At 33.1% G+C, this 17,500-nt stretch overlaps 2 protein-coding genes across 3 annotated transcripts in view; one reads left to right on the top strand and one right to left on the bottom strand.

The window, feature by feature from the left end:
* LOC125670223 (trichohyalin-like) overlaps positions 1-17,155 on the bottom strand; it is a 36,494-nt gene extending 19,339 nt beyond the window's left edge. Inside the window, exons 1-11 of one of the 2 annotated variants that reach the window (XM_048905285.2) lie at positions 16,862-17,155; positions 9,844-10,009; positions 9,462-9,654; positions 9,257-9,365; positions 8,846-8,943; positions 8,386-8,465; positions 5,004-5,112; positions 3,266-3,363; positions 3,075-3,149; positions 2,483-2,583; positions 1,205-1,332 (exon numbers count right to left, since the gene is read on the bottom strand). In XM_048905285.2, the coding sequence (XP_048761242.1) occupies positions 1,205-1,332; positions 2,483-2,583; positions 3,075-3,149; positions 3,266-3,363; positions 5,004-5,112; positions 8,386-8,465; positions 8,846-8,943; positions 9,257-9,365; positions 9,462-9,654; positions 9,844-9,989 (1,137 nt within the window). In that variant the 5' untranslated portion in view covers positions 9,990-10,009; positions 16,862-17,155. Of the gene's footprint in view, positions 1-1,204; positions 1,333-2,482; positions 2,584-3,074; positions 3,150-3,265; positions 3,364-5,003; positions 5,113-8,385; positions 8,466-8,845; positions 8,944-9,256; positions 9,366-9,461; positions 9,655-9,843; positions 10,142-16,861 lie in introns of those variants that run through there. The other variant, XM_048905284.2, reaches the window with a different exon arrangement.
* A 162-nt stretch (positions 17,156-17,317) lies between these two features.
* The window catches only part of LOC125670224 (cilia- and flagella-associated protein 299-like), a 5,463-nt gene continuing 5,280 nt past the window's right edge, over positions 17,318-17,500 (top strand). Inside the window, exon 1 of the mRNA XM_048905286.2 lies at positions 17,318-17,475. Within this exon, the coding sequence (XP_048761243.2) occupies positions 17,368-17,475 (108 nt within the window). The 5' untranslated portion in view covers positions 17,318-17,367. The remainder of the gene's footprint in view (positions 17,476-17,500) is intronic.

Below are 17,500 nucleotides of genomic sequence, written 5' to 3'. Positions count from 1 at the left end.
TTGACGTTTTAGCCCTTTAAATAAATTTTGTCTGGAGGACAATATATTAAACTGGTACCCCGCTGATTGGTGGCTACAGATGCGAAGTTAACAGGGTACCAGTTTAGGCAAATGAGAACAGGGAATTATTTTGTAATTACTATCGTATCAAATGTGTTTGTAAACATTCTGAAGAACTTTTTGTGATTTTCTAATTATGATCTTAAATTTTGCCACCTTTTTGGAACGTGCAAAATTTCACCAATATCTTAGACCCTATGCCTTTAAGGGCACAGTTTTTGATATGGATTTTGCTTTGTGCGCATGAGATACATATATCACGTACTAATGAGGAAGCTAATTCCATGTGCTTGTAATTATCTACAAATAACAGGAAGCTAATTCCATGTGCTTATAATTATCTACAAATAACAGGAAGTTAATTCCACGTGTTTGTAATTATCTACAAATAACAGGAAGCTAATCCATGTGCTTATGAATTTTCTACAACTGACAGGAAGCTAATCCATGTGCTTATGAATTATCTACAACTGACAGGAAGCTAATCCATGTGCTTGTAATTATCTACAATTACTGACAGGAAGCTATTCTATGTGCTTATGAATTATCTACAAATAACAGGAAGCTATTCTATGTGCTTATATCTATATATGACTGACAGGAAGCTCATCAATGTGCTTATAACTGTCTACAACTGAAGGGAAGCATTTCCCACATTGACTTACAAAACAATCACTTGTCTAAAGTAGGCACAAACATTTACAAATATGAAAAATGCTTCCTGATTCTGCTGTCCAACCCCTCCCCTGTGATGCTTATTTTTCAAACAAGAAAACAGAGTTCTACATTTATCTTGGTTCCTGCTTTAATCATTACACACCATACATATAGATCTGTGCTTTTTGTGAAGTGAATACTTCCTACAGCTACACATCAACAGTGCACTGACTTTATACAAAATATCTACTAGAATCTGTCAACATATGCACTTCTATTGGAGTCTAGACCACTACTTTCATGTTTTACATTTGTTCATGACAATTTGTGATGCATCGAGGGAGCGTGTGTGGACTCAAAACCATGGTTTGTGACGATGTTTGTGATGCTGTGTTGCTCCATGTACTGTTTTGATGTAATACCTATGCAATTTCTCCATCAAAGCTTGTGTTTCTTTTTGCTTAGTCAGAAACAGAAAACTACTTACATCAACATTTTTGTCTATTTGTTTAGCCTTAAGATCCATCTCTGCATATTCTGCTGCTTCATTTAACTGTTTCTGTATGTTAGAGTTGTCTACTAGGCGGAATTGAGTATCTGTAAGATGTCTCTGTTCTGAAAAAAAAAAAAAGAACAAGTACATAATGTATCCGTCATAAAGATAAAACGAACAAAATGAAGATACTCTCAGAGAAGGAATCAAAACAGCAATCAACCCCGTACCAAGGACTCAATATGCTGCCATATTCACTAACGTCCATTTATTGCTCCGTTTCAAATCAATGTTACAGAACAGAGTTGTCTATTACATGTGTGTCTCAGTGTAAGTAAACACTGCCAAAACTGTGATCTGTGAAAGCTATATGGTCACCCTAGATCCCGGACAATGGTCATCATATCAAAACCTAACAGTGAATGCAAAAAGGCACAGTTGTTTATGAATATTTAATTTTCATGCAATTATCAATTCTGATATTATTTCTTTTACAAGCAGTTGTCCATTACTTGAAAGTACGATTGTCCATGAGAAGTAAAGAATTCCAGCTAGATCAACGAAAAAAAGGGCGAAAATGTTTTAAATAAAATTTAATTTGTATCGTTCAGATATGCATGAATTATCAAATGAGTTTTGTATGGTCAATATGCCCTATGTCCTACTTTGATAATTGAATTTGATTAAACAACCAAATTTTTGTGCTACCAAACATCCAAATATTTGAATCGCAATACTTACATAAAATTTTCACAGGACATAACTGTATTATGTCAAATAGCATGCAAGTATCAAACAAAAGCAAGAGTAAAAAAAACTCATTTTTTAAATGTCTAAATGAGATTCCTAAACACCAAGTTTCCTCTTGTGTCAAGGGAGGAAACTCTTACCATCTCATTTGAGATTTTGTTACAGTTTTTTGATCAACATTAAGTTTCCTTTTGTTTTAAGGGAGGCAACTCTTACCATTAATACTAAGGCTCCTCTTGTTTTAAGGGAGGACACTCTTAAAATCTCGTTTTTTGATGTCTAGATGAGATTTCATTACAGCTAAATCAACATTGAGTTTCCTCTATTTTTAAGGGAGGAAACTCTTACCATCTTATTTTTTTATGTCTAGATGGGATTTTGTTACAGTTAAATCAGCTTTAAGTCTCCTCTTGTTTTAAGGGAGGAAACTCTTACCATCTTATTTTTTTATGTCTAGATGGGATTTTGTTACAGTTAAATCAGCTTTAAGTCTCCTCTTGTTTTAAGGGAGGAAACTCTTACCATCTCGTTTTTTGATGTCTAGATGAGATTTTGTTACAGTTAAATCAGCACTAAGTTTCCTCTTGGTGGACTCTGCTGCTTTTGTATCTCCATCACTTCTCCTGAATATAAATATAGAAACATACAAATGAAAATAGAAGTGAGGTTTCCAACTTATCAGTCATGTACTACTGACCCTAACTACAATTCTGTCGGTCCACATTGTAAACATTTTACTACCTGGGAGCCACAGAACTACAGCTATTATGGATGCAGACTTATGAAAGCACCTAATATTACTGATTTTTTTAGCTGTACATTGCATATTTGGTGCATCCCAAAATGCATTAATTATGATCAGTGCAAAAATATATAAATTTTCATTAATATAATATAGAAAATGATAGCGCTAATTCATCATTTTGCATAATTGCCCCTGACCTGCAAATGTGCTACACTTTGACTGCACAAATAAGAGTACCTGTACTATTAAATATGGCAATCTATTCCCGTTAGCCAGAAAATAATGATAGATAATAAAGATGATTTACTGTATGACAAATAATGATTAAAACTTAACAAAAAACTGTTCAAGACAGATTAATGCACTTACATTAATTTATTTTCAACTGTTCTCTCAGCTGTCAAATCCTCCTGAATCTTATTCGTTTGGTCTTTCCTTCTTTCTCTGCACAATTTAAAATGATGTAAAATCATTGAATTTGAAACAATACATATGTATTTGTAATTCCAAACCGTCATTCAAACTCAAAGTTTATAATTTTCTACAAAATCAGGTCTTACTTCTCTTTATCAAACTTCTGTTTTCTCCCTTTCTGAGCCTCCATGTTTAGCTTGATCGCTAGATCAGCTAACTCTTGCTTCAATCTGAACTGTTCCTCCTGAAAAATTAATTAATGAAGATGAAATTTTGAGATACTGTTCACACCAATCTTCCAACAAAAGGCCCACGAGGCACAGGATTTACCAGAGACACCTTGCTTGCAATGATGAAATGTACAGAAGAAAATTGATTTCAAAACATTGAAATATACAGGTCAAAAATAGGGTTGGATGTGGTGGGGTAGTGTAAGTGGTGTGTTTGCAGTCTATTTTTGAAAGTGTTAAGCACTATCAAAGCAAAAATAAGTCATCAGTATGTTATATGGGGCTTTTCAAAAACCTTCCATCTGTTTTCCAAATTCAGCTTTATATATATTATATGACCCAAAACCCTTCACAATCAAGAAATTTGCACCACTTCTGGGAAATCCTAGGTCTTTATACACTCCCATCTGAAAAATCTCAAGTGTACACCTGATGTGTATATCTTTGAACTCATTACCCAGTGAACGCAATACAAATTGAACCTCAAACAATTGCAATAAAATACCTCTTGCTACCAATTAGTAGTGGGTCTTGCATATACTAACTAAATGTGGTAAAAGTCTATTATATAAATAACCTAATATAGGAAAAGCTTGATATTAGGTGTTTCAAATTTCTATGGTATTTTCATATCATGCTGAAATTCTGTTTGCTCTGCATTTAAACATTGTTAGACACAATCAGTATACATGTATGTATCAGGCACCCTGATCCATATTTTTGTTTCAAATTTATACGCATAGTATTTTGTAAACCTATAAAGTACTCTTTTAAGGGGAGCAGGGGATGTTGATGAATATCTTATCATGTTTTATCTTTTTAATTTCAAACATAACATTTTGCGATCCAAATATGTACTTTTTTGGATGGTGATGAATATCTTAAATTATATCAAGCCCATTTTTATAGTAATGCCCCCAAAGTAAGTCCTCGTTGTTTTGGTACATCTTTTGTAATTCATACATGTGCAAAAGTATGATACATGGGTGAGATTTAATATCTCATTTTCAATCTAAGTACAAATTCTTTAGCATTTCAAATGAAAATCAGTCAAATAAAAAACGATTTGAATATTGTTACCACAAACACATAGCTTACATTACAAATTGCCTTGGATATAAATCCATCTGAATTTTTATTGCTAAAATACACATACATCAAAACATTAACCAGTATACAGATTTGTATCATCGTTCATGAAATTTCATGCCTACACACAACCAAACATAAAACTAGTTTAGACCAGATAAAAAAAACTAGATTGGCCATAACAGCACAGCTAGAACATCATTTATTTGAAATTCAGAATAATCTTAGCATGGGTTTACAGAGTTATGTCCATTTCTAGTGTCTACCAGTATACATGTACTAACTTACCCCTCCCCCCTTTTCTCTAAAACAAAAAAAAAAACTACTGCATTAAATGAAGGCTTTTCATTGATAACATACTTTCAAAAATAATAATTACAGAAAACATATTTTTGGTTTTTTTGCAATTAGCTTGTGTTAGTAATTAATTTTTGTCATATTGAATGGAGTACATACACTATGTTTGAAAAAGATGTTTAAAAATACAAAATACTGCATTTGTTAAAACTTCTAAATAGAGACCTTTCACAACTGCAAGTTTCAACCTCTATCCAGAATAGATTACCTCTTTCTTTTTCATCTTTACTTCATAGTCAGTACTCATTCTCATGACCTCTGTCCTCTTTAGATCCAGTTCACTCATCTTGGACTTGTACTGCCTTGATAGGTCTGACCTAGCAAAACAGAAAAACACAACATGCTCCATGTCAAGATCTTATGCCTAGTTCTGTAATAAAGGAGATGGGTCAATACCAGGATTTACAGCCCTACAATTTTGACTTTCCCAGTAAATGTGAAGTTCAATAAGTTCCTTGTTGAGATAGTCAGAAACAATGAATAAAACATAATGTCCCTAATACTAAATTCTATTTTTGGATATGACATCGCACAGAATGCGAAAATTGTCCAATACGTTGAACTGCTGAGGTAGTTTTATGATTAGAAATCCTGACAGAGTGTGTGAACCAAAACAATTTTTACACGTTTGCAATATTAAAATATTTTGGTCATGATTAATGCATGGTACCCACACTTTTTGAAGTAAGGAAATAGTGCTGATTTTTGGTCTTTTGAAGAAAAAAACTGTGGACAATCCTTACGTTTGCGAAATGGTTAAAAGTACCCCAAGAATTATTTGCTGATATCATACTGGTAAGTAGTTTTAAACACATAACATCTAAATAAAAACTTGTTATTCATGCAAATACAATATAGTCTTAAATTACATGTATCATGAAAATTAGGGCCAATTCATACTGTTAGTGAACTTGGTCTTTTGAATAAGAAATACAGTATATCGTAGTAAAGATGTATGTATCATTACAACCTTAACTGACATTATATCAAACCTGGAATATGAGGCCAATTTCTATTAATCGGTTTTTCTAGAGACATGACTGGCAGAAAAGAGAGAGAGAAAAATCTTTTTCAAAGAAAGAAACAATATCGTGTGTTATTTTCTGGCTCAGTGCCCTCGTCCAAAAATAAATATTTTCTTGGCTATTTGATAATAAAACAAAACAGAAAAAGTAAATAGGTTGGTTGCGTTCGTTACAAGATCACTTTTAATAAGCAAACATCAAATCGACAAAGCTGAAAAATCACTAATGAAAGCATATGAATTGAAAACTGAAAATGGGCTGGGTGGGAGGGAAGGCTAAGGCACAGAAATACAAAAGCGACCTTTGTTGTTTGTAACGAACTTCGTACTGCCTGAAAACTGACCAGCAGTAGTATATATAATTAGCGCAAAAGCGCTCGTGCATGATCTCAGAAACCCGCGAAATGTATTTACGGAAAATAACAAAAAATGACGAAATGTAAAACGTAGAGAAATAAATGTACTGTGGACATCTGCTGGTATTTGCTGGTATTGGTCATCAATAATAAACACATTAATAAACACACATGTAGCTATTTCTCCTCTGCCTACCTAATGTCTCTGGCCAAAAGTGAATGTATATCTATGATAAGTGTGAGACTAAAGTATGAAATTGTACTTTTGAACAGACTTTGACCATTGGTTGATAGTGACATCATTTACAATTTTTTTTATCTCTGCTGCAAATATAAGTCTGAAATACAATGGTCCTTATGTGGTGCCTGCAGATACAGTCAAACCTACGACTGATTTTGACCTTGACCTTCTGATCCAAAATTATCAATTTCCTAAGTCTTACTGAGTTTGACCCCCAGAATGGGAGTCCTCTTCTTCTGTCTACACATAGGATTTTGTAGCATTGAAAATAAAACATGATTTTGCCCTTGACATTTGATATATTGACACTGAAATTGACAAGTTTTTCTTTTGATCTTTATGCAAGTATGAGGTATAAATGTCAAAATGTAATCTTTATACATATGGTGTCTATGCATCTATTAATCATGGACTCTTTCTCTGTATGTATAATACTACCCTGTGTACATGTATGCCCCCTGTGGGACCATTATTGGCAAATTGCCAATGAATTAATCTTATCAAGTTCACTTATATATGCATACATAAGTTACTACTGTATATTCCTATATAACAGAGGAATTTATCATTGTCTAATTAAATGAGAAGCACCACTTGTGATATAGCAAGAGTACCGCAAACGGTACATAATACACCCGTGAAATGCTTACATAGGGTGTTTTTCTTGTGCTATAATTTGTATAACTTTGCTTCAGGTATTATCAGCCATCTTGAGGCTGTGACAAACTTTCATATGAACAAAGGGTCTTAACTTAAAAATCTAGATTTCCTCAAAATGGACCAAGTTCAACAACCTGTAATTTTTTCAAAAATGGAAGAAAATCAAAATCCTTCCCCAGATGCACATCTTCAATACCCATACAAACACTCCACAAAATAAGATGGTCCTCACTTGAAAACTGGGGGAGGAGTTGGGCGGACAAATTATCTACCCTCCATAGAATATTAATTTCCAAATAGACCAAGTTCAACAACCTGTAATTTTCTCAAAAATTGTAGAAAACCAAAATCCATCCCACATGCACATCTTCAATACCCATACAAACACTCCACAAAATAAGAAGGTTCTCACTTGAAAACTGTGGGAGGAGTAGGGCGAACAAATTATGTACCCTCCATAGAATATTAATTTCCAAATAGACTAAGTTCAACAACCTGTAATTTTCTCAAAAATTGTAGAAAATCAAAATCCATCCCACATGCACATCTTCAATACCCATACAAATACTCCACAACATAAGAAGGCTCTCACTTGAAAACTGTGGGAGGAGTAGGGTGGACAAATTATGTACCCTTCATATAATAATTATTTCCAGATAAAGGGGCAAAACTCCTGGAAAAAAGGTCGAAATGGATCAAAATTGCAGTATGATCTAGAGTGACCCACAAAGAAGCTACACAGCAAGTTTCAGCATGATATGTGAAAGGAAAATGAAATTATAAAGAGAAAACCCCGAACGGACGGACGGACATCGCTGAACAATAATACGTCCCGTCTAAAGACGGGCGTATAAAAATCACTCGTTTTATCTTTATATTGCTGAAATACATGTACAAACTGTTGATTAAGAGTTTACTTGTGAATTCATGGTATCGTGATTTGACATCTACAAGTTATTTTGCGATGTTATTAATTAAGAAATCTACAGTATCTGTATATTCCCGGCAACTGTTGTGAGAGGTGATAACACTTATCCCACGTCAAAAAAATTCTATACGTTCAGAAATAAACCAATGGAATGTACTTCATTCTGGATGAAGAAATAAACTAAAAACAAATTGCACAAATAAAACTGCGCATTTAATGAAAATTGGTGAAATGGCTGTAAACAACAATCAGTTGCATTTACATAAACAAGCCTGTAACCTAACAGCTTATACATACCCATCATTGCGGTTATACACTGTAACATTATTCTTAATCCAATGTGTTCTACCCCCACTACATTTAAACATGTGTGAGACTTACTTTGAAAGCTGAGTTTTTCTATCCTGATCTTTGAAAGTCTGGTTAGCATGAACATTATTCTGTGTACGACTCTTTGTTAACTGAAATTTCAAGTGCATAATAACAGAAGCGTTTAATTAAAACATTGCGCATTAACTGTTGACACTTACGAGTGTAAAAATATCTTTCTACTCTCTCGCTTATACTCCTGATTTTGCATGAGAGTTTTCTCAGTCCGCTCCTTAGTCCTCTAAAAAAAAGAAGAAACAGGAAAACCATACAAACACCTTCACTTTAAATGAATCAAAATGAACATCCAACAGCTGTGGCAATTGAAAATCTTCAGCTGCAAACATGAAAAATGCAGTATACAAATTCTCAAAAGCAGGGAAATTTTATAACGCATTTGCAGGGAACTCGAGATGTACAGAACTTGAAAAGATTCATTGTAAAAATGATGAATGTAGATTTTCACACTCACATCTTCCTTTTTGTGAACATGGTCTCTTCTAAGTACTGTGTATTTCTCTAGTCCCTGACTTAGCTTCTTTTCTTCTGCCATTCTCTTCTTGTTTATAGCTGGAAGCATAAAAAGTATGACGACTTGAATATAATGTGTGTATGTCTTCTGATAAAGCCTGCGTTGATTGTAAAAAAAAAAGTACTTTTCTCATCTTATACATTTGTGTATACTAATAAATACATACTTTGACACATTTTTGGTATTGATGTAAAGAAGATATTTAGTCAACTTGTCTAGGATTGCAATATATATCAACTATCATGCTGTTTCTTCATTAAAGTAACTTCCAACCAATCTTTTACATTTACAAGTTTTGAAATATTATGCAATAAATTCTGAAATACAATTCCAAAAATAAATTGTACTCACCATTTTCAAAATCCCTTAATGTGTGTCTGACGGTCCTCTGATTTTTGATGATGTCTCCCTCCGTTCTCTTTAATTCTCTTTCCTCCTGCTTGTGTTGCCACATATGGTCCTGTGAAGAAAGAAAACACACATAAGTTATCTTTATAGATAGCTATTAAAATACTGCAGATGAACTAGGTTTTGTGGTAAGATTGCTCCCACCTACCTCTATGACTTTAATTCGTCTTTGGTAATCTTTCTTGTCTTGCTGAATGCGAGCGGTAAGAGTGACTACTGAGGAGTGACCCGAGACACTGGCTGCCCTTCGTCGTCCACTAGCATCTTTTTTCAGAAGAAATGAATGGGAGTATTTGTTTGAATCTAAAAATCCATCCGGTCCAACTTTCCTCTCCTGGTCTCTGCAATATGAATAATTGTTTATCTACATAAAGAATGTCATAAGGAATAAGAAATTCAAATTTTAACAACAAGTAAATTGATCTTCTTAAAAATCATATTTGAGCTTAATATCATCAAAGGGTTTGACTTCATGCGAAACCAAAAAATACCTGGTCCCGTTATATCATTATTGAATATTGTAAAATTACTTTAGGAAAGCAGCATAATCCTTGGAAGAAGATTTCTGGACATCTTCTTCTGCATTTAATGGTGGGGCACTCCCTGGTCGACAGATTGCACTGTATCTACTGTGTATGAGGGCATTTCTTTCAAACGGAAGATCTGTTAGAACCATCTTTTTTGTTTGAAAATTCACTGAAAATGGTAAATATAAATCCAGAAAAATTACCAAAGTTTTATTAGGCATCTCTTTCCTGAAATGCTACATCTAAAAAAAAAAAAAATCACAAGAGGACCATAGACTACAGTGCTCATCTGAGTCACTTTCCTCTTCCAAATAATTAAACTTTGTGCTTTTATTTTAGACCTCAAACAAAGCCAAGAGTGGCATCTAGATAGCTATGTAATAATATGTAAAGTAGTAGAGAATGCTTGTTATTGATTTCATCATGAATTGTATCATGGTAGTAACAGTAGTGGTAGCTCAATGGTTAGAGCATTCACTTTGTGACCAGGAGGTCATGGGTTCAAGCCCTGCTCATACCATGGACATAAAATTAGGTAAAGACTGCTACTTTTCCAAATGCTTGGCATCTAGAAGTGATAATAATGGGTCTTTTGGATGGGAGTCCTTAACAATAGAGGTTCTGTGTCACGGTAGGTGTTGGCATGATAAAGGACCCTCCCTGCTATAGCCCAGAAATTGTATAAGTCTAAATTTGTGACACTTCACCTACAGTCTGTGATACCTCAATATGAGTGAAAAATTCTCACTGGGATGTAAAACAAAATAAAGCAGTAAATTCTTCATAGCACTGTCAAGTATGGGTTTCTAATATTTCTTAATAATGACTGTGTACACACAATGCAATTTCAACTTTTAAAGTAACCATGAAATTATCTCCCGTATATACTCGCCTATAAGTCGGATTTTTGGGAGTTAAATTTTGGTCCAAAACTCTATGTCCGACTAATAGGAGTGTCCTAAGAAGATTAGTATTTTTCTTGATGGCCTAGCATTTTTAAACAACAAAAACGTGGACGAAATAAACAAAATAATAACAGTTTAATTTGCTGAGAATAAGAAGTGAAATATCGATGTCATATATCCCAAAACATTATTGGAACATGGATAAATGCATAAGAGTATTGATATGAAATTGAATTGTTGGGAAAAAATATCAAATATCGGCACATTTCTTAATATTATTTGAATCACAGGTAAAACATTAGAGCATTGATTTGAAATTGTCGCCTGATTCTTCAAAGAAGTTAGACCGACTTATAAATGGGCCAATGGCAATTCCCTCCAAAATAGCCTAAAAACTATACAACCAACTTATAAGGTAAATCGACTTATAGGCGAGTATATACGGTAATTTGACTAAAGCTAGACCTGCATGCATACTATAAAGAACCAATATGTAGTATAAATAGAGGTCTGGATTTTGTCAAATTGGAACTTGTCTAAATTGCCTTAAGACAAGATAATATTGTCACTTAATGCAATGTTTAGTAAAGTTCCAATTTCATTTCTGTAGCAGAGTATCAAATACTTTTCAAGTCTGGATAAAAATGGCTCAGTACTAACTGACATACAGATAGACATGGGGCAAACTTTTGATTCTTCAGCTAGCTCAGATAAGCCACTGGCAACTACATAGTGATGGGAATTAATGAGAATTTCATAATTGATGATTAGATTATTGTAACTAACTAATAATCAATTATAATTGGACATCTAGAAATTCTATTATAAAAGTTAATAAACTGCTGAAAAAGAGTTAAGAAATATTTTCTGCATTTAAATTGTTGTTCCTTTTGCTGAAAATAGTGCATAAAAATAACTTCGTTGTGCATTTGTGTTTTTTTCCTTTCTTAAAGTTGTATCGTCCGAATTACGACAATTCCCCCCCTCCCCCATCTTGTGAAAACGCTATTAAATCATTGCATGTGAGTAGTTATGAGGCTGTATGACATATCATACATTATTTCACCTGTTTTAACCAAAATTATTTGATTTTAAATCGGTGTTTACAAACAAACATGTCACCCTGCCATTTCAAGTGACAGTTACGAGACCAGTTCAAACTTTCAGATCATCAGTGGTCTTATCTGTGTAAAGCTGAGTATTTTGTTACAACAGCACCGTGCCACAAGTTTAATAGAAATAAAAATATCAAATACCTCTTGGTAATTCGATGTTTTAAGCTCTTTCAGCCTTAAAATTAGACAGTTGCATCTGAATTAATACATCATGGTGGGATTCCCCTAATGCGTGCGGGGCTATTTATAGATGCCTAACACTGTATAATTTATACGTCATCCGGAACACCTCATGTCTAGTGACATTCTAGATTCTCTGGGCATGTTAAGAGTGGATGACAGAGCTACTCAACTAAGATTGAACCATGTATTTAATATATTTCATGGTAAACCCCACATTATCTCTATGATCAATTTGTTCTAAACAATAATAATACTAGAAGTGCTACAAACAAAATGTTTATCATATCTAAGATAAAAGGCAAAGAATCTTCTTGGTTTTCTTTAACAATGCTATCAAGGATTGGAATGATTTACCTTTAGATACAAAAGAGTTGGCAACTATGCAAAGTTCTAAAAAGCTGTAAAGTCCTTATTAGCCAGCCAGGCAAGGGGCATAACCAGATAACATGTCCAATTTTGTTTAATACTTACTAGTATTTTTTATCACTTTAGTATTCTAGTATAAAATATGTCTGAAGCTTGTCATTTTTCAATGCATTATGCAACTATTAATAAAAACCTGCCAAAATTCCAATTGTCAGTTACATGTATGTAATGTTTATTCTTTTTGTCTGTTGATCATATATATAATATAAATATAATGACCTCATTGGAAATAAGCTAATTTAAGCTTTTATGGGTTATCCTTAGGTTATATTATATCATCATTCGTCATGTTATTCATACAGTCACTTATTCTTTAACTGTTATAACTGCATAGTGCTATAGATTATGCCAGGTTTCAATTTGTTATTTTAAATTTACAATCATGACATTCTGTGATATTTTATACCTGAATAAAATGAAATGAAAAAAAAAGGCCTTTCGTGAACTGAAAACACCGTGTTTTGGTTGAAAGGTCCGAGGTTTTCTGGATGATTTATGCGTACCACACTATATTTACTTTCCAGTAGATAATATTCTCACTGTTTTCTTGTATGCAAATGTTTTTAAGCATGTAATTAAGGGAAAGTTGATAACTTTATAAACTAATTATCTGCTTTAAAGTAATTATGTGCAAAAATAATACATGAACATCGGATCATACAGCTTTAATACCGTTTACAGATATAGAAACAATTATAATTTTTAGAAAGGTCTACATTCCAAAATTAGATGCTGTTTGCTTCATTTAATATATCTATAACCCCATATATTGCACATGTCATTATCTACAGATGATAAAACATAATTAAAATTCAACAAAGAAAAATAAATTACTTTTTCAAAGTAAATTTTATTAAGTCTACAAACAAAACTGTTATGATATATAAACGATGTACACATGCAGAGTAACAGTAAACTGGCCTTGGACAGCATTTTATTCTACATAATTCACATACTTCTTTCCTCATATCATGATTCTCTTTGACCTTCATTTATATTTCTGAATCCAAAATTTACCTATTCAAGGCAACATATTTCATTCCCTGAGTAGGGATATAGACCTAACATTATGTCATTCACTTCAATGTGTGCTGAAATAATGGTAAACAAACCTGCGAGCCATTTAAGGTTATTAGATAGGTCGTCGCGACCTGTGATATTTTATACGTAGTATGGCCGTATATGTAGTATGGCCGAAACCTGAATGCCGAAAGTTCCGGATAACGATTTTTGCATGATTTTTGCAAATATTGCATATTTAACATATGCAATATATTCTTCAAAAACTAAAGTTGATGAAAAAACAAAATCAAAAGCCGATTAATATTGGAATAAAATTTTCATAATCAAGCACTTGGAATGTACGTGTCAACAATTGACTGATGTTTTATTACAATCGATAATTGGAACACCACTACAACTACATAAATGTGAATTATTAAATGACATGGATGACTGGGGATTGACTTTACAATATATACATTATCAGTTCACAAGAAAAAGTGATAAAAAGGAGTTCTGACAAATGTGGCTTCTTTATACACAAATTGCAAGTTCAAGTGATATCATTGAAAAATGTGTAGTTTTTCAGCTTTTAATTTGGACCTCAAAATGAAATTTTTGGGCAATGGTTAAGATTATAATTTTAAATGAGAATATCATTTTACCTTCTGAAAAATACACAACATCTTAATGTGTGCAGAGCATGTTTAGCAGAGTACTACTTACACAGATGGAAGCTGAATTGCTGGATCTTAACCAAATTGAGTATGTAAAGACATTATGATATTTGTTTTGAAATACTGCAGTATTAATACAGAAATGACACTCTTCAATCACAAGTTTCTACATTAGGCGGATTTTTTAAAGTTTTCAGTTTTATAAGGTACTTGAGAGGGCAAGCGGTAAATGTAGTACGGCCTAAACCTGAATGCCGAAAGTCCCGGATAATGATTTTTGCATGATTTCTCTCTTAATTAGTAGATAGAATGGCATCAAACTTTTTGTGATAACTGTTTGTGACCTATTAAACAAGAATCATATAACTGTTACTGGGAATTCCATAAAGAGGGTACTGAACCAGAGTTTTCATCTACCAAAAAGCGGTAAATCTAGTACGTTTTATAAATGCCGAAACCTGAACATGGTCGCTGATCTTGCGATCTACCGAAAGTCAGCGTTTTAGCATTATAGACAATATTGAATCAGATTGAGTTCTAGATCTCAAAGGTAACTTGAATAAATCGCACTTGCATATATGGTGCATTTATATGCGCCTTTTATTGTGTCACCCTACATAATATTTGTAATCATACATGTGTAGTACATGCACTCTTTTGCAACATTTCAATCCACTTTGATATACACTATAGTGTCAGTGCTTCTTTTTATACTTCGGTTGTTAAAAGCATATTCATTATAGAATTAATTTAATAATTTTATAATTCAATTATCATTTTGATGATGCATACGAAGTGTAATTCAAAGTAGTCCTTTGTAATCTATTGAAAAGAAACAACAATTTTTAACATTATCATTTCCTCATCAAGACGATTAAAGATTATAGTGTATTATCATATTAATTCCTTTTTCTTTTTTAATCAAAATGGCAAAATATAAAAGTACACTTTTTGGGTTACATTATTTACTTTAGGGAGTACAGTTTCTTTACTTTCGGAGTTTAGATTTTTATTCAAAATTACATGACTCTTGGGTGAATGGGGAATCTTTGCGTGGCCAGAGCTGGGCAACGGAATCAATGATTAATCATTACTAATTTCCGACAGATATTCTCATCTGTTGTTTTACATGTAATTGCATATGCTGTTTAGGTACAAATTTACCAAACTAAGGGGACATACTTGTTTCGATTAAAACAATATCACGATCACAAAATACAGCAGTTTTTATTATTCTGTGTTGTGGAAAAAATCATAGAAACATAAAATGTAGTTTTAATTAATATTTTTGCAAGAATTGGATTACTTAAAACCCATTATTTCAAAGGGGCTGTGGAAATAGGTCAGTGTCTTCGACCGTGTTTGGGTTCTGTCATTTATAAAACGTACTAGATTTACCGCTTTTTGTCAGGTGAAAACTCTGGTTTGGTACGTTTGTAAAAGAATTCTCAGAAAAAGTTTATATTTTTTATGCACCTAGGTTACAAACAGTAACCTCTGCAAATTTTGTGGCATTGCATGCAGCATTAAAAAAATCGCTATCCGGGACTTTCGGATTTTGGCCGTACTACATTTACCACTCACCACTTGAGAGTGATTTTTGCAATTAAAAATTGTATGATTTAGTCTAGTTCAAGACAGTCAACAAGCAAGTGCATGTTCATATATAATATGTTTTACGGCGTGACCGTGTTTGAGGGCGAAGCAAACAAATTTTGGCATTAGTATCTATATCCAAAACAGAACAAAACAACCCGAAGTTAGCACGAGGACGCGCGTACGGAGCTGTATCAAAGCATCCTAATTTTGGATATTTGATCCGCCTATATATATTGAACGCGGGAAATATAACGCAATTGATGTAAACAGTACATTGTGACGTCATATTCAGCGTCGTTATTTAGCAAATTTACAAACATAGCGTTTGAACCACAACAACAAACATGGCGTTTATGGTGGAGTGATTATATATGATTAAGAAAATAAAATTTACATGCTTTAACGAATTTTATGTAACATCTCAGAACGACGTGAACTAGGGTAGACGAGATTCAAAATGGAGAAATACATGTCCACGCGCTAATATTCGAATCGACGCCATTAGTACCAAAATTTTCAAGTTCCATAGGTATGGTTTAATTTTTCATTGTTTTCCTGTATTTTCCTTTTAAACATGTATATACGTGTTACCTATAGGGAGAGCTCCGCTCTCACGGCCCTTCGGGCCGTGAGAGGGCTTCGCCCTCTATGATATAGTTTCTGAAATTTCCAAGACTTACGAAAGATAGGCATTGTAAACAATAAGCAAAGGCATAGCAATTATTTGAATTCTGGTGACCAGTAATGCAATTTCAGACTACTCAAAAATTGGCCTATGAGCTCTTTTTTTAATGCATATTTTCCCCTCTATGTACATTCTTACCAATAATTAAAAATCTAATTTCACTGTTATGAAATACACGGCTTAGATATAAAAAAATAAAAAAGCAATATATTCAATGGATCTGTACGTGAGTTATCGACATTTAAAATAGCAGAAATAGCTCTATGCGAGGATTCGGAACAGACCAGAGATCCATTTCCCCCACAGAGAGCTACAGTTCTGCAGCTAAAAATATGACAAGGGCATCCAAGTTAATTGTTGTCATTATTTCTTTAAATACACAGTCAAGATATATATGGCAAATTCACTGTACATTGCAATATAACATACCTGTAATTTGAACACAAAATTACAACAGTTACTGAGCTTCAATGCAAGAAAACCGCCAGAGATTAATATTTTTCATTCATTTACTAATGCAGGCAGCCATTGTTGTTGTCTAGGATACTCACGTCTCGCAAAACGAGAGCTACGAATATTATTTTGCAAATCATTAGAAAAACCCCAATAATTCCTATAGTTTTTCTTAAGATATTCTCTTGAATGTATTGTTTTTGTTTCTCCTTTTACATTGACGCTTATTTTTATTCTGGAAAGAAATTTTCGCCATAGAAACAATATATCACTCCGCTCCATTTTGTCTTTCGTACATTATTTCCGCTAAAAACATGATTTCTCACATTATTTTACATTAAGTTTGCAATGCAACATTATAATGAAATATTAATAATTTGATAACAATTATATTATGGACTTTAAAATATTTAGATTAACTTATTCTGCATTATATTACATAGCGCATTAATTGATACTGCGTTGTCAGGTTTGTAAACAACATGGAGGAGGAAGTGCCCAGTGGAAGCGACAACATTGTTGCAGAATTTGCATCGTATGAGGAGTTTCTTGATTCTCATATAAAACCAATTGACTTGTTTTATTTAGAGGTAATTTGATCTATATTGACTCATT

This window comes from Ostrea edulis, chromosome 4 (assembly GCF_947568905.1).
Source record: "Ostrea edulis chromosome 4, xbOstEdul1.1, whole genome shotgun sequence".
Taxonomy (NCBI): domain Eukaryota; kingdom Metazoa; phylum Mollusca; class Bivalvia; order Ostreida; family Ostreidae; genus Ostrea; species Ostrea edulis.
The sequence above is the reverse complement of the archived record's forward strand: the minus strand, read 5'-3'. Positions and strand labels throughout refer to the sequence as shown.